A 24,677-nucleotide genomic window follows, 5' to 3' on the forward strand; every position below is an offset into this window, starting at 1 on the left:
CTATGATTTAATGGTGAAGGGATGGCCAGCACATGGCGAACCACTGCTGCCAGCATTCTCACCGAGAAGAGAACAGCTGTCAGTGTGCAGAGGAACCTTGATGTGTGGATCCAGAGTAGTAATTCCACCTAAGTTGACGGATAGAGTGCTCAATGAGCTTCATGAGGGTCATCTGGGTGGGGTAAAAATGAAGAACTTAGCCAGAGCGTTTGTGTAGTGGCCGGGAATCGATAGAGAAATCGAAGAGATGACCAAGAGCTGTGCAGGATGCCAGAAGGTCCAAAACGTCCCACCACAAGCTCCTCTGCATCCATGGGAGTGGCCCTCATCTCCATGGCAAAGGGTGCACATTGATTTTGCTGGTCCCTTCATGGACTCGATGTTTTTAATTGCGGTGGATGCACATTCAAAGTGGCCAGAGGTAATAAAAATGTCCTCAACCACCACGGAAAAAACGATCACAGTTTTACGAACCATATTCGCCAGGAATGGGCTGCCTGAACAGATTTGCTCTGACAATGGACCACAGTTTGTGTCTGAAGAGTTCCGGAGGTTCTTAAAGAACAATGGTGTTAAGCATTACACATCTGCCCCATATCATCCAGCCACTAATGGATTGGCCGAGAGGTTTGTCCAAACATTCAAGAAGGCTATCAAGGCAATGTGTAATGAAGATATACCCCTACAACACAAGGTGGACAACTTCTTGTTTGCCTACCGGAATGCGACACATGCGGTTACCAACCAAACTCCAGCCATGATGTTCTTCAATCGAAGACTACGATGCCGCTTGGATTTGGTTAAGCCAAACGTCTGAAGAGATGTGGAGAACAGGCAGTTTCAGAATATGAATGAAAGGCCGACCAGGAGTTTTAAGATAGGTCAACCAGTTTTGGCCCGGGACTACCGCACTGAGAAATGGCAGCCAGGAACGATTTGTACACGGCAAGGACCTCTCATGTATACCGTGGACGTTGGGGAGAGCATTGTAAGACGCCATGCTGACCAGATTCTAGAGTCACTGGAAAACGTCAACTCCACACCACGATCTGATACACCTGGTAATAAAATCGACGTTCCAATTGCAGCTACCGCAGAACCGGTAATATTGGAAGCAGATGAACCAAACAACGACATTGATCCCGACTCAACATTGCCAGAAGAACCTGATACCCCAAAGAGGCGTTATCCAGACAGAATCAGGAAGCCTCCTCAAAGACTGAACTTATAATTGCTTAAACTTAACCAATGTATCTAGCAACCGTAACTGTGATTGTAATTCGTTATCATTTAGTTGTTAAATGAATGTTATGTACTGTTTATCTAAAAGGGGAGGAATTGTTGTGTATGTACCTTTAAGAGAATAACTGGTCTCAGACTGCAGTACCGGCAGTGACCACCCCTGTATAAAAGGCGCTAGTGAGCCTCTGTTGTTTTCAGTTTCACTATTGACTTCCATCAGTAAAGACTTGTTTTGTTCAACTCCTGCTGTCCGTGTCTCAATCACGAACGTAATAGGTTTTTCCTTAAAGCATCCTATCTTGTTCCTCATTTTATATCAATTCACAGTTTTTCAACACAAAATTAATGTTACCTCTTTTGTGTCCATTGTTATATTTAGAACATGTAAGTGACTCAGATTGGTATAGTGAAGAGAAGTTCCAAGCTGAATTGAATATGTTATCGCAGAGGTTGAGGAATCTGACAGCACAAGAATTAATGATCATTTTTTCTGGTTATTTTTTGTGATGTGCCTTGAGGTGTTTTTATGCATAAATCCAAGTAGTTGTTGCTATTTTGTATAGTAGAAGTTCAGGCCTTGGAAGGGTAAAGTATGCAAGCCTGATTATACAAATTAGTATTTTTGTTCTGTCTGCTAGACATCAATGAATGCCAAGAATCTAATCCATGTCAGCATCGCTGTCTGAACACCATTGGGAGCTACCGGTGTGTGTGCAATCGAGGTTATCAGCTACGAGGTAGAAGATGTATGGGTAGGTACAATGGGGAGGCTAAGGAAACCTCACGCTAAACATAACTTAAGCAGTAATTGCTTCACGATCAGATGCTGTGTAATAGTTCACTTTGTATTTTAGTAAACATCAAATACTTCAGTAATGATTTTTCTAATTTGTCAACAAGTTAAGAAATGGACACCAGTTTTATGTAAATATAAGCCAGAAATATTTAAATTTAAAAAAAAGCAAGCTGTGAATCATTTAATATGAATCCAATAATATAGATTGCACAAAGAAGCTCCATCAAAGTTCATCAACTACAGCACTGCTGAGTGTGTTCTGCATTTTATTGTTCAGATATCAATGAGTGCAGACAGAACGTATGCCGACCTGATCAACAATGTAAGAACAGCCGAGGGGGATTCAGGTGCATTGATCTGTGTCCAAGTGGAATGACCAAAGCTGAAAATGGGAGCTGTGTTGGTAGGTTTAAAGCAATGTGGATCATTCTCATCTCTGTATTAATAGATGTGGACACTGATTATTTACAATGAAATTATTGTTACTCAAGATGGAGGGCTCAGATTAGTTAAGGACCATAGTAAAACCAGTAATAAGTGCAACTTTGTGTCGGCTTCAGAACCATCAATCCCTCAAAAATAAGTCATAATATTCAATTATTATAGGGCCGGGGTACAAAACCAAATATCAGGTACCAAACTTTCTAATATATTGCAACAACCCAGCCAATTAAATCAAGATCAGCCAGAAGAAATTTAAATATCGACTTCCAAATTTCGACTGTGGGAGAGCTACTTGTACCACTGGTTTAAGTACTCGGATACCATCTGAGAAAGCAGTGATCCCCTGTCGTGATAACCAGTTTTATCCAGGAGCAAGAATCACTGTTCACCTCTGATCACTGTGGACCATTCCTATCACAGCCCATTAAAAATATTGAGGGAGATTGTCTACTTGCGTGTCAAATGATGCAATATGGGCGATGCACCCAATCACTGTGGCAGTCGGGTATTTTAGATCTGGGCCTGGTTAACATTTTTCCAGCAGGCTGTGGTGCCAAACACTGCCGCTCGCCGGTTTCTTGTGGCAGAAAATTGGCTGGGTTGGCAGGTAAGGCTTGTTGTGGGGAGGGGACAACAATAACACAGCAGCCAGCTAGAAGATTTTTGTGGGACCTGGAGGAGCGCTGCTGCTGCTCCTGACCCTCCTGACACGTCAGAAATCTTAACATTAAACTTAACTTTTTGGAGAGGCCTCCATCAGTCCCTTTAAAGACCACAGGCTTGGGCCTCTCAATGCCTGAATAAAGTGGGACTGGCCTGGGTCGTGCATGCTATGACTACTTCTACATGAAAATTGCAGTCAAGGTCCTACAACAGGTGTAAGAACACAATCTGCACATTTAAACAGCTTCCTGCCTAGTTTTTGTTTGGAGAGGAGGGAAGGAAAGAGAGTGGTGGACATCCACTTAAAGGCCAGCCTGAAAATGGATTCAGTTGGGCAAATGGGCGCACAAGGTCCCCACCAGATTTTCCCCTACCAGTTACCCATTCTTTTCAGGCAACAAATGGGTGGCTGGCAACGTTCCCCCTCAGCAGCATGGGACAGGCCGCTCACCAGCTGTTGACGCTGGAGAAGATGCTACGCAGCAAATTTAAAGGAGCTGCGCACAAAAAAAAAATTAGAGGGAACATTGATGGCTGGCAGTTGAAAATCCCTCTTTAACAAGACTACAAGTTGATGGGCTGATGATATATCCGACGGATCGGTATTCTACACAAAATTGCCCAAATCAAGTCAGTCCATCTGAAAAAATTGTAATTGAACACATTCATCCCACTTCAGTTCAAATGGGGTATTGAATAACTGAATGGACTGGGGCACGTAGCTTGCAAAGCTTTGTGGCCTGTGATTACTGTAATACAGTTCCACAGCAATTCACATACTGTTGGGAACGCAGAAAAGAATGGCTTTCTTTATATCAGAGTGGAGGAGATGCTGTGAAGAGCAGGTATGGTGAAAATATGTTACATCATACTAAGTGCTCAAATGCTTTGGGGGAAATCTTTGTGCCTCCCATTAGCGCCCCGGGAGGACGCGAGTCGCCAACGCCTCCCACAAAGTTCAGCAGGAGGTTAGCGGCAGCGGCAGCGCCCCACGGCACTGTGCCTCCGGCGATGACGTCATCGCCATGTGCAGCGCCCCGGCCGCAAACTTCAGTTGCATCCCAGGACCTACCGCCGGACGATATGTCTGACAGGGTCAGGGTGGCATTTTTGCTGCCACGGCGGCGCTAATTAAAGGGCAGATGCTGGGCGACTTTTTTTTGAGCCGTGTGCCAGCATCTGCCTCCTTTCGCCTCCTCATGCGGGGTGCCAGCCGTGATCGGTCAGCCTGGCACTCCTCTTGATTGCTGGGCTCTTTTCCCTGCACGCCGCTCCCCGGTGGTCCAGCAGGGCCCCGGTGCACGCTGCACTAGCCCCTCCCTTTTAATCAGGGCAGGGAGGCCTGTAATACCACGGCGTTACGTGCCGACGCGTGTGGCACTGTTGCACGTAACTATATTGAATGGTAGCACCCCAGGAGGGAGGGGGCGCGACTGAATTTTTCCCCCTTATTGCTTTTAATTGTTTTTAATATGTGTTCAAATCAGATCAAGTTAGATAATCCCAGTCATGACATCACATGATCGTCTTGTTCCCAATAGTCTTTGCAGTGCCATGTTTGTCCTTTTTCAAATTAAGTATGGCATTTATCGAAGAGTGATTTTAACTTTTTTGGTATATATTCTATGATTGAGCTTGACTTATTTTTCCAGGATGAAATTGAATATTTGGTGCACTTTACATTCTCACGTGAGGGCAAACATAGTACCCTCCTCCATGAACAATCAGTGACAAGACACAACTTGATATGATATATTGTACGTTAGTGCAGCTTTGATCAATGTTTCTCTACAGATATCAATGAGTGCAAAGATGGCACCCATCAGTGTCGTTACAACCAGATCTGTGAGAATACACAAGGGAGCTACCGCTGTGTTTGTCCACGAGGTTACAGATCTCAGGGAGTCGGAAGACCTTGTGTTGGTGAGTAGCAGTCAGCTCCTATTTTGAGTTCTTTTCTGTATGAAGTTGACATGTTAATTATACTCTAACTTGGATAAAGGGAAAGCTAGGTAAAAACATGAAGGAGAAAAGAATAAAAGTTTATACTGATAGGGTTAGATGACAAGGGGTGGACTTTAAACACTGACATGGGCCAGTTGGGCCAAATAGTCTTTTTCTGTATTGTACATTCTCTCTAATTCATTTTAATAAGGTTTAGGCATTTCCCTGAATTTAAGTTTTGGGGTTTTTTTTAGGGTGGGGGAACAGAGAAGTAAATTTGCCATTGCTTTACTTGAAGGGTAAGTTTTAGTTTACTTTCAGTTTACACATTGGGTGAAACACAAAACCCCTTTTTTAAAAAAGTTATACTTTTGCTTTGTTTCAAAAAAGAATTGCATGACATACCTTTTCCTTCGTTAGTTTAAAAAAGAAATTTCTAAAAGTGCCATTAGTTATTTACTAATTTTGAAAGTTCTTGTTCTTGAAACAGTGTTTAATATTGGGCCTGAATTTGCGATTGGAGGCTTCCCATGGGCGGATGCTTCCGATCATCAAATTTTCTACGCATTTACCTGGTGGTCCGGGAGATACGGAGGCTTGCGATCCGGGGCCTCTCCTGGTAGAAATGCCCACGTATCCCAGGAGCGCATGCGGTTCGCAAGTGCCCCTGGGATTCCGTACGTACGGAACTGTCATAAGTATGAATGGGGATGACTTAAAAAATACACAAACCCATTAAATACATTTTTAAAAAGCATTACATATATAAAATTAATTAAAATGGCATTTAATTAAACAAAAATTTAATTTTTTGAAAAAAGATTATTTTAATGGGGCTAAAAATAAACTTACCTTATTGGACAGGGTTTTTCATGTATAAGTGAGTGATAACATTTTATTTTTCTATTTTTTAAAAACGCTTATGCTGGTAAAAGCAGAGCTTACGCCTGCTTTCACCAGGTGTAAGAATTCCACGGCCTTTCAGCGGGCAGAAGTTGAGCAAATAGCGCAAATCTCTACCCGCAGAGGCCCTTCTCCTGGGGATGCGGAGGATCTGTCAAGAAGATTCTTGACAGATCGCAAGTGCCGGGTTTTAGCGCATGCGCTTCACGTGCCTGAACCCGGAACTTACGCAGCCCTTAAGGGCGCGTATGCACCCGTGGGGGGGTCACAAAATACGGCCCATTGTGTTTAAAGAAATGCCTAATGTCTTCTAATAAAAATGTTTGACCCATGCATAATTTTTTGTTCCATACAGACTTTTTTTAAATGGTAAACATTGATCATGTGGATTTTTTAAATTTCATACCTGTTTCTGTTTGAGGATAGGTGAAGTCTTCAGGACAAAATTAAATCCAAGATTGACACTAACTTAGTTTCATGTCTAATGCAATCCACGTCAGGGTTGCAGACTGCATACTAGCAACACGGAGTGTGGACACAAAGTGGAGAGATGGAGGGGTAGTCAGCATACTGTTCTTTCAGAAATAAAAACAGAAAATGCTGGAAATGCTCAGCAGGTCAGGCAGCATCTGTAGAGAGAGAAACAGAGTTAACGTTTCAGGTCGATCCTCTTCCTAAACAGCCGGCACAGCACGCCAAACCACAAGCAAGCAGAACGAGCTCAGTTTCAATTCTCGGACCTGCCACATGTGTCAGCAGGACACCCTGCAAGTGCAGATGTGACATGCAGGCCCTGCAAGAGAGCTGCTGGCAGAACTTAAAATTAAAACGGGAGGGAAACTCGCAGAGGTTGTTTTGGTGTCGCTCCCCCAGGACCCAAACTGTAATGTAAAAGGGCTTTACAACAACAATAAAAACTTGCATTTATAAAGTGCCTTTAACGTAGTAAAACGTCCCAAGGTGTTTCACAGGGGCGTAATCAGTCAAAAATTGACAACGAGCCAAAGAAGGAGACATTAGGACAGGTGGCCACAAACTTGGTCAAAAAGGTAGGGTTTTAAGGAGTATCTTAAAGGAGGAGAGAGAGGCGTAGAGGTTTAGGGAGGGAATTCCAGAGCTTAGGGCCTAGACGGCTGAAGACACAGCCGCCAATACTGGGGACCAAAGAAAATGGCCTCAGTCTTCCCAATGTTTAAGTCTATGCATGTAACAATTGGAAGTATTGCAGGCAAACACACAGTGTCACGGAGTGGAGGTAGGCACCTTTGATTTCCCACTCTCCCCACGTCCATTATCCACCCGATCTCAGTTGTGCTGCTGTGGGGAGGCACCAGAGGAGGGAGGCAAGATTTGAAGGAAGCAATGTCATCACACTGCTGTCCCCTGCCTCCACACTAATGGTGATGGCAGGGCACAGGTGACCAACTCTATTTCCTTTGCAAAACAAAGATTGACAGATGGCAGGGCACAGGTGACAAACTCTATTTCCTTTGCAAAACAAAGATTGACAGAGGAGTAAACAAAGGAACTCATTAGGAAAAATACTTTTTTTTTAAATCCCTGGATAAATTAGCTATCACAGACTGGACATTTAGTCGGATTCCTCTTCTGGAGGTTTCCATACGATAGAAGCATGGATAAAAAGTTGCCTAATATATTGTGTACACTTCCTATACGTGTGACACTTCCTGTACAATTTCCAATCACACTTTGTTCATAAAACTCCTAAAACAGCATTTCATCCAAGTCAAGGAGCAACAGCTCTGGAGCTCCATTGACCTAAAATAATAAATCAAGAATACTCACCACATAAATTGCTAGTTAAAGTCAATGATTAGACCATTGTAGCTGAAAACTTCTAACTAAAATGTATAATAACCATTGCACCTTTAGTTGTTGAGGATATCCTCGGGATGACGCATGCAGTCAGTCTTTTTATTTTGAATATGAAACTAGCAAATTAACAATGCCAAAATAAAAGTTTTAGACATCTCTTTATTTTGCCCTAACAATTACAATGCTAATTATTTATAAATCTTTTTATTTAATATCTATCTTTCATGTGTTGATTACTCCGCCTCTTTTACTAATGACTGCTATGATTAAGCTCTAAATGAGAGCTGTACAAAGTCTAAATAATAATGAATGCAGTGTATTGAAACAAGGCCCAGATTTTGCTGATAACGGTGAGTCTAACATCGCTCATTGTTATATATGCACAAATTGGACAGTAACTTCCGGTGAGCAGAGATGTGTAGTTACATGCAAAAATCTGGAAGGTGCTGTCCGAAATGCGGCACTTCTCAATAAGCTGCGTGAAAATGGCATCTTGCTGTCTGGCTCCCCATTCAAAGGTATTTAACGACGTGAAGTTCCTGTACTAATGTTGTAGATACAGACTAACCTCGCCACCGATAGTTAGGGCTTGTCCATTCCAGTCCAAGTACCATTTTAACGGTGTGCTAAGTCTTAATTACTGCCAAACAACCTCTCTGGTACTGAAAATTAATGTTTTATAAGTGTGGAGACTCATTCCTTCAGATTTTAGTTGTTGTTGGAGATTTAAATAAAAAAACTGTGTTAACTTTATCTTTCTGTCTCTTTTATCTCTCTCTCTCTCTTAATCAATCCAATATTTATTTCCCTCTCTTTAATTTGCTTTCTGTACCTGATTTGGCATTGAATTAACTATTCTAACTTAGATTTCCTGGCTCAGGCTCTGTGTTGAACATAAGAAATAGGAGCAGGAGTAGGCCATTTGGCCCCTCGAGCCTGCTCATTGCTCATTAACGATTCTTGAATCTGATTGGTTAAGGAGATATACAGTTGCTTGACCTGTTCACACAGGCCCCAGCTGCCCTGTAGAGGGCCTAGTGCCATTTTGATGTCCTGCTGACAGCAACTTGCCGTGCAAAGCCCGATAGAAAATCTTTGGGCAAGTGGAAGGCGAATGAACGGTGGGTGCCGTTTGTTTGCTGCTCACAACAAAATCTGGTCCAATGTTTCTTAAATAAACATTAAATGTAACCTGGAGATACTCAGCAGGCCAGGCAGCATCTGTGAAGAGAGAAACAGAGTTAACGTTTCAGGTCGAAGACCCTTCGTCAGAACTGAGAAAAAAGCAGGAAATGGAACAGATTTTTAAGCAAGTGTAGAAGCTGGGAAAGGGGGAGGGGATGAAAGAACAAAAGGGAAGGTCTCTGATAGGATAGAAGGCAGGAGAGGTTAAGAGACATTAAGAGATATTCAAGGCAAAAGGAGATGGTAATGTGACAGGTTATGAAACAAAGGATGGCTCTCGATGAAGTGTAAATTGCACTGGCAGAATGAAAGACAGCTGCCATGTGGGAGAGAAGAAAAGACACAAACAAAAAGTATGGATAAAAAATATATATATGATAGGGGCCAAGGTTATGATCTGAAATTATTGAACTCTCTTTTGAGTCCAGAAGGCTGTAAAGTGCAGAATCGAAAAATGAGCTACTGTTCCTCCAGCTTACGTGGAGAACTTGTTCTCACATTGAACAGCTTCTCCTTTGACTCCACTCACTTCCTCCAAATCAAAGGTGTTGCTATGGGAACCCGCATGGGTCCTAGCTATGCCTGCCTTTTTGTGGGATATGTGGAACACTCTTTGTTCCAGTCCTACTCAGGTCCCCTCCCTCACCTCTTTTTCCGGTACATTGATGACTGTATCAGTGCCGTTTCTTGCTCTCGCCCTGAGCTAGATAATTTCATTCACTTTGCTTCCAATTCCCACCCTTCCCTCACCTTCACATAGTCCATCTCTGACTCTTCCCTTCCCTTCCTTGACTTCTCCGTCTCCATCTCTGGGGATAGGTTATTGACAAACATTCACTACAAGCCCACTGACTCCCACAGCTACCTGGACTACACTTCCTCCCACCCCGCTTCCTGTAAGGACTCTATTCCATTCTCCCAGTTTCTCCGTCTCCGCCGCATCTGCTCTGACGATGCCACCTTCCATACCAGTGCTTCCGACATGTCTTCCTTTTTCCTTAACCGAGGATTCCCCTCTACTGTGGTTGACATGGACCTTGACCGTTTCCGTTCTATCTCCTGCACTTCTGCCCTCACCCCTGCCCCTCCCTCCCGGAACCATGATAGAGTTCCCCTTGTCCTCACCTTTCACCCCACCAGCCTCCACATTTCTGCCACCCCCAGCGTGATCCCACCACCAAACACATCTTCCCCTCACCTCCCCTTTCAGCATTCCGAAGGGACTGCTCTCTCCGCGACACCCTGGTCCACTCCTCTATCACCCCCAACACCCCTTCCCTTTCGCCCGGCAACACATGCCCTTATACCTCCCCCCTTCCCACTGTCCAGGGCCCCAAGCACCCCTTCCAGGTGAAACAGCGATTTACTTGTACTTCTTTCAATTTAGTATACTGTATTCGCTGCTCACGATGTGGTCTCCTCTACATTGGGGAGACCAAACGCAGATTGGGTGACCACTTTGCGGAACACCTCCGTTTAGTCCGTAAGGGGAACCCTGAGCTTCCGGTCGCCTGTCACTTTAATTCTCCACTTCACTCCCACTCAGACCTCACCGTCCTCAGCCTCTTGCATTGTTCCACTGAAGCTCAGCGTAAGTTCGAGGAACAGCACCTCATCTTTTGATTAGGCACTTTACAGCCTTCTGGACTCAACATAAAGTTCAACAATTTCAGATCATAACCTCGGCCCCTATCATATATATATTTTTTCTCCACACTTTTTGTTTGTGTCTTTTCTTCTCTCCCACATGGCAGCTGTCTTTCATTCTGCCAGCGCAATTTACACTTCATCTAGAGTCATCCTTTGTTTCATAACCTGTCCCATTACCATCTCCTTTTGCCTTGAATATATATCTCTTAATGTCTCTTAATCTCTCCTGCCTTCTATCCTATCACAGACCTTCTCTTTTGTTCTTTCATCCCCCTCCCCCTTTTCCCAACCTCCACACTTGCTTAAAAATCTGTCCCATTTCCTGCTTTTTTCCAGTTCTGACAAAAGGTCATCGACCTGAAACGTTAACTCTGTTTCTCTCTTCACAGATGCTGCCTGACCTGCTGAGTATCTCCAGCATTTTCTGTTTTTATTTCAGATTTCCAGCATCTGCAGTATTTTCTTTTTGTATTAAATGTAACCTCTTCTTTCTGTCAGCCATCTTAGCTGGGACAAGTTAAGCAAAGCTGGAGAAGAAATTTAAATTAAAAATCAGAAAATTTAAAAAGGTGTCCAGCAATGTTCCCTTTAAGTTGCATGGCCACGCAGCGCTCCAGGGGTCCCGCGCAGGCAGGCTGTGAGCCGGCTTTTAAATTGAAACAAACATGCATGCACGGACTTCTGAATGGGCTGCACAGCCTATTAAAAAAATTATGGGAAACATTGGTGCCCAGTAGTTCAAGTGACTTAATACTGGGGTTCCAACCAGGTAGTTGGGACTTTATGCCTCAGTGGGGTAAGCTTGGCCCAGGTGCTAGATAAACCACTATATAAAGATGGCCATCTCAGGAATTAAAAGGTGCAACATCACACACACTCTTTATAATATTCTACCCAGAATAGAACGGATGGTTAGACTCCTGTTTTGAGTGTGAGGTGGGTTGTTGGGGAAAAGGAAGAACTCTGACACTGGCAATTTTCCCCAAAACATTTATTTACCTAATTCCCTGGGGTAATGGTTATCCCTGGCAGTTCAAAGTATTTCTAACATAATAGCAATAACCAAACAATCCTTCTACATTCATTGTGCTTCAGTGTAGTTTGGATAAATGCCATCCAAATCTATGATTTATGAGTCATATGATTCATTTTGATTCTAAAATATTTAATTAAACAAAACCATCTGAACTAATCAACAACATGGTTATTGATACTTATACAAATGTATATAAATTAGATAGTTTATACACAGGATCATTTAAAATGCTAAACATCATTCTTGTAATAGTGCATCTATTGAAACCTGTCACCCGTAATAGTTTAATTATCTACTTACATATTTAGTTGTTAAGTTTTTACAGTAAGATTAGTGCTTTGCTTTGTGACCATTGTCAGGCTTTTCATATTTGCTTATTAGCTTCCAAAGTTATCAGATCTTTTCAAAATAACAACATTTGGCCTGTATTACATTTAAACCGATTATATGAATGTTTCCCATGCTGCCTGACAGCATTACGCCGAACCACACAGGTTGACCACTGCATTTAAGTAGAATGGCACTGCTTATTCCTACTCACTATCAACAGTCACAGGCCAGAACCCTCCAAGTTTTAAGAATGCTGTTCAATGTCCCATTTGCCACACAGCTTGTTCCAGGGCCACCATTTGGGGTCAAGTACATTTTTGCTACAAAACTATTTTAAGTATGCTTAAAAAAGTATAACCTGCCTGGTTTTAATATTGGCTCATATCTAATGAGCAGTTATAACAAGTTTATACTAGGATTGTTTTAATAAGGATGCTGGATGTCGGAAATGGAAACTGTTCCATTCCTCACCAACATAACTGCACAAAAAACTACTGGATGATTAAGCCAAGATTCTCCCAGCATTTCTTCATCAAGGTAATATTTGCAATTGCCCGCTCAGGTTGCAGATAGAACTCTGGTATTGATAGCTACTGCCCGCCCCCCGCAAACCCCATTTAAAATCCCTCATAACATTAGTTACATCCAAAGTAAACTGTTCTAGAATTAAACAGGCAGCAAAGCATGTGCCTCAGTCAAACAGATGTCTGGATTGTACGTGTGCCTATCAAATAGCTCACACTGTGTTTAAGTATCTTTATTCAAAATCCTGTCTGGAGTAAATTCAGCAAAACTGGATTACTCCATGTGTGACAGGCTTAATGTTCGATGAGGTCCTCACTGTATTATCCAAACTGATCCTCTTTTTCTGTGTTCTCTTTTCTTTCCCTTTCATGGTATAATATGCTGCGACCCATGTCATATGAGCAGACATTGACGAATGTGAACAGGTGCCTAAACCTTGTGCATACCAGTGTATCAAGACCCCTGGCAGCTTCCAGTGTCTCTGTCCACCTGGACAACATTTGTTAGGTGATGGGAAATCTTGTGCTGGATTAGAGAGGTTGCCAAATTATGAGAGAATTTATAACTTTGCCCAGTTCCCCAGTGTGGGTTACTTCAACCAGCAACAGATGCAGCAGCAGCAGCAGTATTTTAGTCAGTCCTCTCAGTATAGATCCCACATGGGCTACGGAAGCGTTTACCGTGCAGCTTTCTCCAGGACTGGCAGGAGCATTAGAAAAACATGCCCTGAAGGCTATGAGGCAAAGAATGGCAATTGCATAGGTAAACGTCAGCCTTTATAAATGGAATCTGTTCTTTTTATGTAATATAGCTGAAAAAATATTGATAAAAATGTCGTGAAGCTGAAGTACCATTGCGCAGGAAATTGTCTCTGGATTATGTTCACCAGTGTAACTCATCTCTCGCTTTCAACAGTTACTAGCAATATGCGGTCATTATTTCCTGGAGACTTTTGTCATTATTTATTCATAGTTTTGTTTTTTTAAAGCCACGGTATCTCTTCCTTAGGTTGAATGTATATTTCAGTTCAATTTCACCTCTACCACCAGTACTGACCAACTAACAGAACCTATCACACTTTCAGTTGGAGCACAGCCCCAGCCAACATAGAAACATGCAATCACAGATAGGCAAGGCTTTTGTTCTGCCGCTTGACCACTGGATCATACCCTCTTTTGGTAAATCACAAAGGCCCAAACTGATTGTCTCTAAGATTGAACGTATTAATGTAACAACTGGTAGAGCTAGTCACGTCAGCATTAGGCACCAGTTAACATGACAATTTAAGGTGTATCTACAAACCAGAGGTATTAAAACAATGCATTTCTTTTTAATATATTAACACTTTACTACAAAAAGATAACATTTTTAGGCTCACACATGAAGAGCAGCCACTTGGACAAGGTAGTAGAGCACTACTGGCAGCTATGGAACCAAACCCCAGCTTAGCACCTTCAGGAGAGGGAAATTACCGAAAATGCCATAAAAGATGTCAATAATCTGAATTCAGAAGGGAGCTGAAGTGTTTATTAAGCATATATAATCCCTTTTTTGTGTTTATTTTATTCTCTTAAGCATAATTAAAATTTGTTTTTTGAACAATACTGCAACAATGAAATTGGTCAAATTAAGTCTTTAACTTATCGTGTATTCATGCCCTTAAATACAACCCATCAATTCTAACTCTATTACTCTTTTCTAAAATGTAGATTTTCTGCAATTATCATGTCATTTAACACCACCTTCATTTGTCAAAGAACAAATTAATCACTGGCAGTTATTGCTAATAACTAAAATACTTTTGTGTCAAATTCTCTGTTCGCAGATATTAATGAATGTGAAAACAAGGAACCTTGTCAGCATGACTGCAAAAACACAGCAGGGAGCTACCAATGCCTCTGCCCCAGTGGATACCGGCTCATGCCTAATGGGAAAGCATGCCATGGTAGGATAGAGTTTTATGAATTCCTAGTAATACCTCTAGGGTTTTCATTTCCTCTGGGAGTGCACGTACACTAACTTAATGCAGTCATTAACCTGTTTATTTTAAAATAGTGCAAGAGCAATTTTACAGGGGTGCATTAACCAGCTACCTGTGCACTTCTATCAATTCTGGAAGGCACTGGCAGCTGCTCAAAACATTTATTCCATTAGAGCTGCATAATGTAATAGATGTAACAGAAATACATCTAGAAACTGAAAATATAATAAATAGTCAGCACGGATTCCAAAAGGGAAAATCATGCTTTACCAATCTTATTGAATTCCAGGAAGAAGTAACAGGAAGGGTAGATAAGGGTAATGCAGTAGATGTGATATATTTGGATTTCCAAAAAGCCTTAGATAAGGTACCGCAATGTAAACATTGTAAGGTCAGAACATGTGGAGTCATAGGACAAGTAGCAGAATGGATAACAAGCTCGCTACATAACAGAGAGCAGGGGTTAAAAGTAGTTACTCAGATTGGGAAACGGTGGGAAGTGGTGTTCCACTAGGATCGTGCTGGGACCATTGTTGTTCACCATTTACATAAACGATTTGGACTCGGGAATTGGAAGTACAACTTCAACATTTGTAGATGACACCAAATTGGGGGATGTTGTAGGAATGTCTAGTTCCTATCAAGAGACTGAGGTCAACTCAGGCGATCAACAAACGATGTTTAATATAAAACAAACTGAGTTTAACAAACCAATGCACGAGAACTACGAATACAGGTCTAATCAGTTCGGAGGCTCCACGAGGACTGCTTGGGCGGTCCCGTGGCTGGCATCATGACGTCATCACGTTTTTCCCGCCGATGGGGGATCACGTGATGAACGGCGTGACGTCATGGCGTTTGCCCGCGCTCTTAAAGGGACCGCGCTCTGTACATGCAAACAGTACATACAAAGATACAGACTCAGGCTGTAGTTAACATATTGTTAAAGGGAATTATATACATTTGATCGGAGTCCCTTAGTGGCTCCGCCACATGTGCTCCCCCAGAATTGTCTTTAACAGAAAAAGTGAAATGGCGAGGAAGCCTGACAAGCCTGTCAGAGCGACTTCTGTACAGTTGGAGTGGAAGCTGCTGGACGCAGGCGGGCTGGCGGCACTTGACCTGGCATGGCGACTGTGGGCGGTCGGCCATGTTTTGGCGGCTGTGCGGTCTCGACCGGGCGGTCAAGGTTCAAATGAGCCGGCTTCAACCGGTCAACCGAAATGTGGTCCAGTTTACCTCCGATATCCACCAAGAAAGTTTTGTCTCCCGGCTCTAGCACGCAGAAAGGACCAGTGTAAGGAGCTTTGAGCGGATCCCGATGAGCGTCGTGGCGGATGAACACATATTCGGCGTTCTTCAGCTCTGCTGGGATGTGGGAGCTCTGAAAGCCGTGATGCGACGTTGGTACTGGTGCAAAACACCTGGCTGCCTCCTGGTGGCTGATGAGCTGATTCGATGCGGACCATGGCTCTGTTGGAGTCGGAAGGAAATCACCTGGTACGCGTAGCGGTTGGCCATAGACGAGCTCTGCCAAGGACGAGCGAAGATCTTCCTTGGGTGCCGTGCGAAGACCCAACAGGACCCATGGTAGCCTGTCCACCCACCCAGCGCCTTGGAAGCTGGCCCTCAGTGCGGCTTTGAGCGACCTGTGAAACCGTTCGCACAGGCCGTTCGCCTGTGGATGGTAGGCTGTGGTGCGATGGAGCTTGATGCCAAGCCCCTGAGCCACTGCATTCCAGAGCTCAGAGGAAAATTGCGGTCCATGATCAGAAGAGATGTCCGCCGGTACCCCGAAACGGGCGACCCAAGAGGAGATTAATGCCCTGGCTACGTCTGCCGAAGTGGTGGAGGACAAGGGAACTGCCTCTGGCAATCTAGTGGTGCAGTCTACCATCGTAAGGATGTGTGTAAACCCATGAGAAGGTGGAAGTGGCCCCACCAGGTCCACATTCACGTGATCGAACCGTCGCTCCGGAACAGCGAAGGTGGCCAATGGAGCTTTGACGTGACGCTGCACCTTGGCCTTTTGGCAGACCACGCAGGTGTTGGCCCAGTCGCGGACATCCATATGCATGCCCCGCCAAACAAACTTGGACGACATCAGCCTTTGCGAGGCCTTCATGCCCGGATGTGACAGCCCATGTATGGCGTCAAAGTAGCATGGTGCCTGTGTCATGGAATTTGACGTTGGCCGCTTGGAGGCTAGAGAGGCTGGTTCGGTAAGCTTGGACCTCTGGATCCGAGGTTTGATCCGCAACCATGAGGGCATAGTCGATGCCGAGCTGGACTGCCTGAACGGTCGCGCGGGAGAGGCAATCCACCACCAGGTTGTCTTTACCGGCCACGTGCTGAATATCAGTAGTGAATTCAGAGATAAACGTCAACTGACGTTGTTGTCGGGCTGACCGCGGTTCGGCAGTCTTGGCCATAGCGAACGTTAGTGGCTTATGGTCTACAAAAGCAGTGAAAGGACGTCCCTCCAGCAAGAACCGGAAATGGCGGATGGCCAGAAAAAGAGCCAGCAACATCCGGTCGAAGGTACTGTACTTCCGCTCGTTTCGCCGCAATTGATGGCTGAAGAACGCCAGCGGTTGCCACGTTCCATTTACCCACTGTTCCTGCACTGCGCCGATGGCGTAGTCTGATGCGTCGGTGGTGAGGGCGATGGTGGCACCTGGCAGTGGGTGCGCCAGCATGGTCGCGTTGGCGAGGGCGCTTTTTGTGTCAACGAACGCCCGGTCCATGTCGACCGTCCAGCTTACCGGATGCTTGCCAGATTTGCCCTTGAGGGCCTCGTACAGAGGCTGCATGAGCAGAGCTGCCTGAGGCACGAAGCGGACCATCCCGAGGAACTCCTGCAGGGCCCCGATGGTCTGCGGACGTGGAAAAGATGTTACTGCCTCCACCTTCATTTGCAAAGGAATTGCGCCATCCGATGTGATGCGATGGCCCAAGAAATCAATCTGTTGCAGGCCGAACTGGCACTTGGCTGGGTTGATGATCAGGTCGTGTTGGCTGAGGCGTCTAAAGAAGGTGCGTAAATGGCAGATGTGCTCCTCTTTGTTGGAACTGGCGATGAGGATGTCATCGAGGTAGACGAATATAAACTTGAGGTCCCGAAGTATGGAGTCCATCAGTCACTGGAAAGCCTGTGCAGCGTTCTTCAGTCCAAACGGCATCCGTAGAAATTTGAAAAGGCCGAATGGGGTGATGACTGCAGTTTTCGGGACGTCTTGCGGGTGCACGGGGACCTGGTGGTAGCCACGGACAAGGTCGACTTTGGGGAAAAAATGGTATTTCCTGCCAAATGGGCAGAGAAATCTTGGATATGAGGGATCGGGTACCGATCAGGAGTAGTGGCGTCATTAGGCATCGGTAGTTGCCGCATGGCCGCCATCCGCCGCCAGGTTTCGGGAGAATGTGTAGAGGCGAAGACCAGGGACTATTCGACCGGCGAATAATCTCTAGCCGTTCCATCGTGGCGAACTCTGCTTTCGCAGCCTCGAGCTTGCCGGGTTCGAGGCGCCGGGCCAATGCGTAGACCGGGGAGCCAGTAGTGGTGATGTGATGTTCGACACCATGTTTCGTGGCCGTGGAGGAGAAGGTGGGTCTGGTCAGGTCTGGGAAATCTAGCAGGCGAGCGAACTCATCCGGAGGCGGGAACGCACAGGAGACGGTGTGCGACATGGCGTTACTTCGGTGGCAAGGGATGGAGTGGAACGTGGCCGCATTGATTAAACGCCGGTGCCTTACATCAACCAGGAGGCTGTTGGCGTACAAGAAATCTGCACCGAGGATGGCTTGCGAGACCTTGGCCGTGATGAATTCCCAGCAAAACTGCTGGCCGTCCGAAACACACCTGGACCCGCCGTCTGCCAAAGGTCCGAATAGCCCCGCCATTAGCCGCCTCGAGGGAGAGGCCGTGCCTCCCAGCCTGTATATCAAGATTTGACGCGGGTAGGATGCTACACTGCTCCCCAGTGTCGCATAGGAAACGTCGACCAGAGAGGGAGTCGGTGACAAACAGAAGCTTTCCAGCATTTCCGATTGCCGTCGCAGCCGCGGGGTGCCCGTTGGAGCCGGTCCTCTTTTGCCAGAGTTGATGTTTTTTTTGGGGGGCGATAAGCTGCAGGGAGGGCAGCAACATCTTGCTTTCGCGCCAAAACGGGCGTGGTAGAAGCACAACCCCACAGGTTGAGGAGCTGGGGCGGCGTCTGTGGGGGATGGGCGCCTCGTGGCAGCGCAGTACTGCTGCGTCACCGCCAAGATCTTGTCCGCTTCGGCAACAAGCGCTGCGCAGTCTGTGACTTCGGACCGGGCCAGGGTAGCTCCCTAAAGAGGAATCATTCCGGTTCGGAGCCAAGGAGCATGAGCATTTGGCTCATGAGCTCAGACGGCTTGGAGTCCCCGAGGCCGGGCATAGCGAGCAGTCGGCGGGCACGCTCCGACTTCATGAGCCCGAAGACCTGTAACAACCGCACCTTGATTGTTTCATACTTGCGGTCGTCCGGGGGGTTCTCAAGCAGGCTGACGATCCACGAGGCGGTGGAGCTGTCGAGTGCGGAGACCACGTAAAAGTAACGGGTCTGATCCACAACGATGTTCCGTAGTGCAAACTGGGCTTCGACCTGGATGAACCACGAGGCCGCTTGTTGCTCCCAGAATTGCGGTAGCTTCAATGCAATGGCGTTTGTTTCCATGCTTCGTTCTTTCTGCGAAAACTGTTCGCAAAAGTCGGGGTCACCAATGTAGGAATGTCTAGTTCCTATCAAGAGACTGAGGTCGACTCAGGCAATCAACAAACGATGTTTAATATAAAACAAACTGAGTTTAACAAACCAATGCACGAGAACTACGAATACAGGTCTAATCAGTTCGGAGGCTCCATGACGACTGCTTGGGCGGTCCCGTGGCTGGCGTCATGATGTCATCACTTTTTTCCCACCGATGGGGGATCACGTGATGAACGGCGTGACGTCATCGTGTTTGCCCGCGCTCATAAAGGGACCGCGCTCTGTACATGCAAACAGTATATACAAAGATACAGACTCAGGCTGTAGTTAACATATTGTTAAAGGGAATTATATACATTTGATCGGAGTCCCTTAGTGGCTCCGCCACAATGTAGTTAATACAGAGGAGGACTGCGAGAGGTCTTTAAAAGCATTTGATAGGGTAGATGTAGAGAAGATGTTTCCACTTGTGGGCGAGACCAGAACTAGGGGCCATAAATATAAGATAGTCACTATTAAATCCAACAGGGAATTCAGAGAATAGTTAGAATGTGGAACTCACTACCACAAGGCGTAGTTGAGGCAAATGGCATAGATGCATTTAAGGGGAAGCTAGATAAACACATGAAGGAGAAAATATGATGATGGGGTTAGATGAAGAAGGGTGGGAGGAGGCTCATGTGGCGCATGGACCTGTTGGACCTAATGGCCTGTTTTTGTGCTATAAATAAATACAGAAATTGAAAGAAACAATACTAGATGTTACAGATTATATATGTAGTATTACATCTAACACACATCCATCACACTTTGTTACAGTTGCAAATCAGTCATTGACCTAGAGCTTGAAATTTACAAGCGGTTACAACTGCTCTCTGCTTGACCTCAGGATTGTATAAGTAGCCTCATTTCGATGGATTTGCCTACTTCATACAATAAATTTAACAACAGGCACTCATTTTCCTTATTTTTGTAAACTGTTTTTTTTTTGCTTTGATACTTTTCTGTGCCGACTCTTCCAGGGGTGGTACAGTTCCAGAGGGAATAGCTACCCTCTGTATCTCACCCAAGTGGACAGATGTCATATATAATCTAGACAGTAAGCACTGGCAGTCTGTTCAACTACGAGGGAGCTATCACAAATTGAGCTCACTCCTGTCCTCAACTAATGTCTACACACATGTCCTTTTCTGCTGGGATCACTGGATAACAATCAGGAGCATGGCTTTGGCCAGTTTTTTTGCTTCCCTAATCTAGGGGTGCTGAAGCCAATTGTAGCATCCCAACTTCTGTCCTGGTGGAACCAGCTAACCTATTGCTGGCCAGAACCTTGTGATCTGTATGGTCTAATGTTCCACTAGGTGGTGCTTATAGCCACCGGGCAATCCTTTCATTTCTTTCTCTTTGGCCTTTGTAATCATCATTTGAACTAAGCAGAGTAAAATGGCTGCTTCTTTAAATCTTAGGCAGCAGAACAATCTTGTGGGTTTTATATATGAATTATATAAATAGCACTGCATAGCAACAACCTGAGTCTCATGCCTTTCATTAATAAACTCATAGGTCCATCCACCTCATTGCATCAGTGAAAAAATATTACAATTAGAGTACTGTGAATGAATAATGAAATATCATAACTATTATATTATTAGTGAAAAACAATTTGCTCATTTATTTTCTTTGAATGGTTCCAAAAAGAGGTGCTCACATTTTAAATATTATGAGTGGTGCAAATACATGGCCACAACAGTAATAATGACACATCTTTTGTTTTTGAACTGTCCAGATGTTGATGAGTGTCTGGAGCAAAACATCCACTGTGGAGCCAACCGCATGTGCTTTAACATGAGAGGCAGCTACCAGTGCATAGACACTCCTTGCCCACCCAAATACCAGCGAGATCCAGTCACTGGGTAGGTTTCAGCAACACCACTAGCTTTGTTCTAACGCTATTGTTATTTTTCAGCTTCGCTGTTTAACATATGTTTATCCGCAAAAAGATAAGTGACTCCAGACTTCTCTCCTGATGCAAGCAGAGAATTCCAATTCATTCTCATTGCATTCCTGATTGATTCATAACACTTCTTAGGACTAAGCATAAAAGTTTATAAATGCTTTGCTCAGCACATTCCTTGCACGCTACAATTTCTTATAAAAGATTATTTCTCATAATAGCATCTTTCTATTTACATTCAGTATTTGCTAGTCTGATTAAATGAGACAGGGTAGAAACATTATTCTGCTCTATAAATAGGCCATGGAAATCCTGATCAAATCCAAACAGATTGGATTTTTCAGTAGGATGCTGCATTTAGTAGAAAATTATTAGCTTTTCCTTTTTGTGTTCACTCAGAGGATTAAAAAAAACAATGGGTGAGACTGTCTACCAACAGCAATTATACAATTCATAAAACAAGTAAGCAAGTCATTGATGAAGTGTTTAAAATGTTTTTATTTGTGTTTGAATTACTATTTATATAACCAACATTTCCTCTAAGCTGTGCAGCTGGCTGTCGGTCCCCGCAGCTTGGGACCAGCTTTTCCAATGTGAAATTTCACGCATGCGGTCCTGTGCAGCCCATTAAAGGGACCGTCCATGCACCGAAATTTAAAATTATTGGGAACATTTTATATAACTAGTTTATACATCTGGATATTTTTAATACTGTAATATTAGTGCTTACATGGTGTGAGCTAAAAACTTACATTACTAGGCGGTAGAGAGATAAGGACTATTTTCTGGATCTACTGCCAGTCTGGGGTTAATACGCTTTCCAACACACCCTTCCTCCCAAAATAATATCCCCCAAATGAAAAATACATTGAAATAAAAAGAGTAAATGTTGGGAATATATTGCACATCAGTCACTATCTGAAAATAGAAAAGTTGGTTTAAATGGTCAGAACACAGTTTTGCTGTGTATTTCAAGCATTTTCTGTTTTTTTTTCCCCCCCCAAGACTTTCAGTTAATTGCAGCAGAGTAACAAGTAAAATGTCAGAGCTATTCGTTAATTTTACAGGAGAGCGCCACAGAGCGCAATTCCTCCTTTCAAAAGGTTAGGTTGTTTAAGGAACTGTAGGGCCTTTCTGGATGGATATAGTAGAATGGGCCAAAAGACTTTCCTCATCCAGTATCTACTTTGTGAGCTTGTGAATTGAAATTGATTTTTGTTTTGTAGATTTTGCCTGAAAAACTGCCCACCCAATGACCTGGAGTGTGCTCTCAGTCCGTATGCCTTGGAGTATAAACTTGTTGCCCTTCCATTTGGTATTGCTGCAAACCAGGATCTTATCCGTCTCGTGGCTTACACTCACGATGGAGTGATGCATCCCAGAACAATCTTCTACATGGTTGATGAGGACCCAATGATACCTTTTGCAATTCGAGATGAGAACTTGAAAGGAGTTGTATTTACAATCAGACCACTACAAGAGCCTCAGACATATAGGATGAAAGTGCGAGCATCATCATACAGTGCGGATGGAAATATTGAATACCAGACTACTTTCATAGTTTATATAGCAGTGTCTGCATACCCATACTAAAAGCACTTCAACAAGTATACTTTTTATTCACCCAAGTAAGTAGCAGTCAAGACCACCGGATGCAAATGTTTGAAATCTGCCATTGTCTAATACAGTTTTGTGAAAATGGTGCTATGTTTTGGCAGTATGCATATCTGAAGCTTGTAGACAGCAGGCACCAATCTGGCATGCTGTTTGAACAAGGGAGACAAATCATCATTCTCAGCAATGCAATGCTTAACTAAGAGTTCTGACCAAATAGCCACCAGCCATTTAAAGTCAATACACTGTATAAGAAGACGACAAGTTCTGGGAGTCAGATATCAAGATGTATTCTATTTTTATGAAATGTATATATGAACAATTCTCTGTGTATTTTCTATGCAGTTACCTATGGTTCATTTATTTTTTTTCCAAAAGGCTAAAGTGTAACATCAAATAACAAAATAAAGGTCACATGCCCTTCTAACTTTCTTACAGTGAGCACTTCATTTCTTTGCCATCTTAAGATAACATTTCTAAAACCTAATGTACTAGCCTGAGATTACTAAAATATTAATTGGGTTATATTTTGAGCATCAGAAGCCTGACTCAGATAGAAAATGCCCACTTCATGGTCCACATTTTTTTTTAAATGGTCAAAAGGTGGAACTCAGCCTCGGTTTTTCCCTTTTCCTACCATTTACAGGCATTTTAATCCTGATAGTGATATCACCTAATCATTTATCTCATCTCCCCTACTCTCATCAATCATGGTGGTGTTCTGCATTATGGCTCTTGGCCCATCACATAGGTTTTTTTCCCCCAATTTAGAAAATTATGTCAAAATAGTTATTGCTTTTCCAAAATGGGTGTAGGATTGAAGTCCTAGACAAGTTGACAGGTCTTAAAACAAAGAAATCCTCAGATTAAATGGGACTTAACTCAGTGTTGCAAGAGACTAGTGAGGAACTGACGATCATTATGAGAGAGTCGAAGGACACTGGGAAAGTACCAGTAGATTGGAAACGTGGTGTCCATTTGCAAAGATTGTGACAAAATAGATGCAGGCAACTACAAACTCATTAGTCTTCCTTTAATTCCATATATAATAATGGAATCCATTATCGGGAGTAAATTTGAGGATTATCTATACAACAACCTAGCAAACATCAGTCAATAGGGCTTTAGACAGGGAAGATCCAATCTCCTTGATTTCTTTGAGGATCTAACAACACAAGTTGACTGTGGGGTAAATCCCACGATGTGTACTTAGACAAAAGGTATTTGCTAACGTTCCACAGGAAAGATTACTAATTAAGCTTAAAGTCTTGAGGATTCAGTGGAAAACTAGAGTATGGATAAAAAGCTAGCTGAAGGGTAGGAAATTAGAAGGGGAATGTTGGGTGGGGAGGGCGGAGGTGGGGTAGCCCAGGACTCAGTGATTGGACCACTAATGTTTTTAATTTACATCAATGACTTAGAATTTGAAACTCAAAGCAGATTGGTTAAATTTGCAGACAATACCAAAGTAGGAGAGGCAGCAGAATCAAAGGAAGATGACCCAGAAATTACAGAATGAACTAAACAAATTGTACCAAAGAATGACAGATGAAACTTAATGCGCAAGTGTAAAGTATTGCACGCAGGAAGGAAAAATGGGCACTATGCAAATTTCATGAATTGTGTTGAAATAGCCATGGATGAAATTGAAAGAGACTTGGGAGTCTTAATAGACTCATTACTCAACATGTCCAGCCAATGTATAGCAACAGTCAATTAGGCCAGCAGAATGTTGAACTACACAGCTAAAACAGTAGAATACAAGTTAGAGAAGGCAATGATCAAATTGTACAATACTCTGGTCAGAACATGCCTTGAGTACTTCGGCCAGTTCTGGT

General features: G+C 43.8%; 1 protein-coding gene across 1 annotated transcript in view; it reads left to right on the forward strand.

Annotated features, from left to right (window-relative positions):
* The window catches only part of hmcn1 (hemicentin 1), a 757,099-nt gene extending 733,828 nt beyond the window's left edge, over positions 1 to 23,271 (forward strand). The window contains exons 101-107 of the mRNA XM_085982583.1: positions 1,881 to 1,994; positions 2,316 to 2,441; positions 4,940 to 5,068; positions 12,960 to 13,316; positions 14,380 to 14,499; positions 21,058 to 21,184; positions 22,452 to 23,271. Of these exons, the coding sequence (XP_085838709.1) occupies positions 1,881 to 1,994; positions 2,316 to 2,441; positions 4,940 to 5,068; positions 12,960 to 13,316; positions 14,380 to 14,499; positions 21,058 to 21,184; positions 22,452 to 22,818 (1,340 nt within the window). The 3' untranslated portion in view covers positions 22,819 to 23,271. The remainder of the gene's footprint in view (positions 1 to 1,880; positions 1,995 to 2,315; positions 2,442 to 4,939; positions 5,069 to 12,959; positions 13,317 to 14,379; positions 14,500 to 21,057; positions 21,185 to 22,451) is intronic.
* The last annotated feature ends 1,406 nt before the right edge of the window (positions 23,272 to 24,677 follow it).

The sequence above is a fragment of the Somniosus microcephalus genome, chromosome 3 (genome assembly GCF_052327205.1).
Source record: "Somniosus microcephalus isolate GS21.2 chromosome 3, FLI_Smic_1.0, whole genome shotgun sequence".
NCBI lineage: Eukaryota > Metazoa > Chordata > Chondrichthyes > Squaliformes > Somniosidae > Somniosus > Somniosus microcephalus.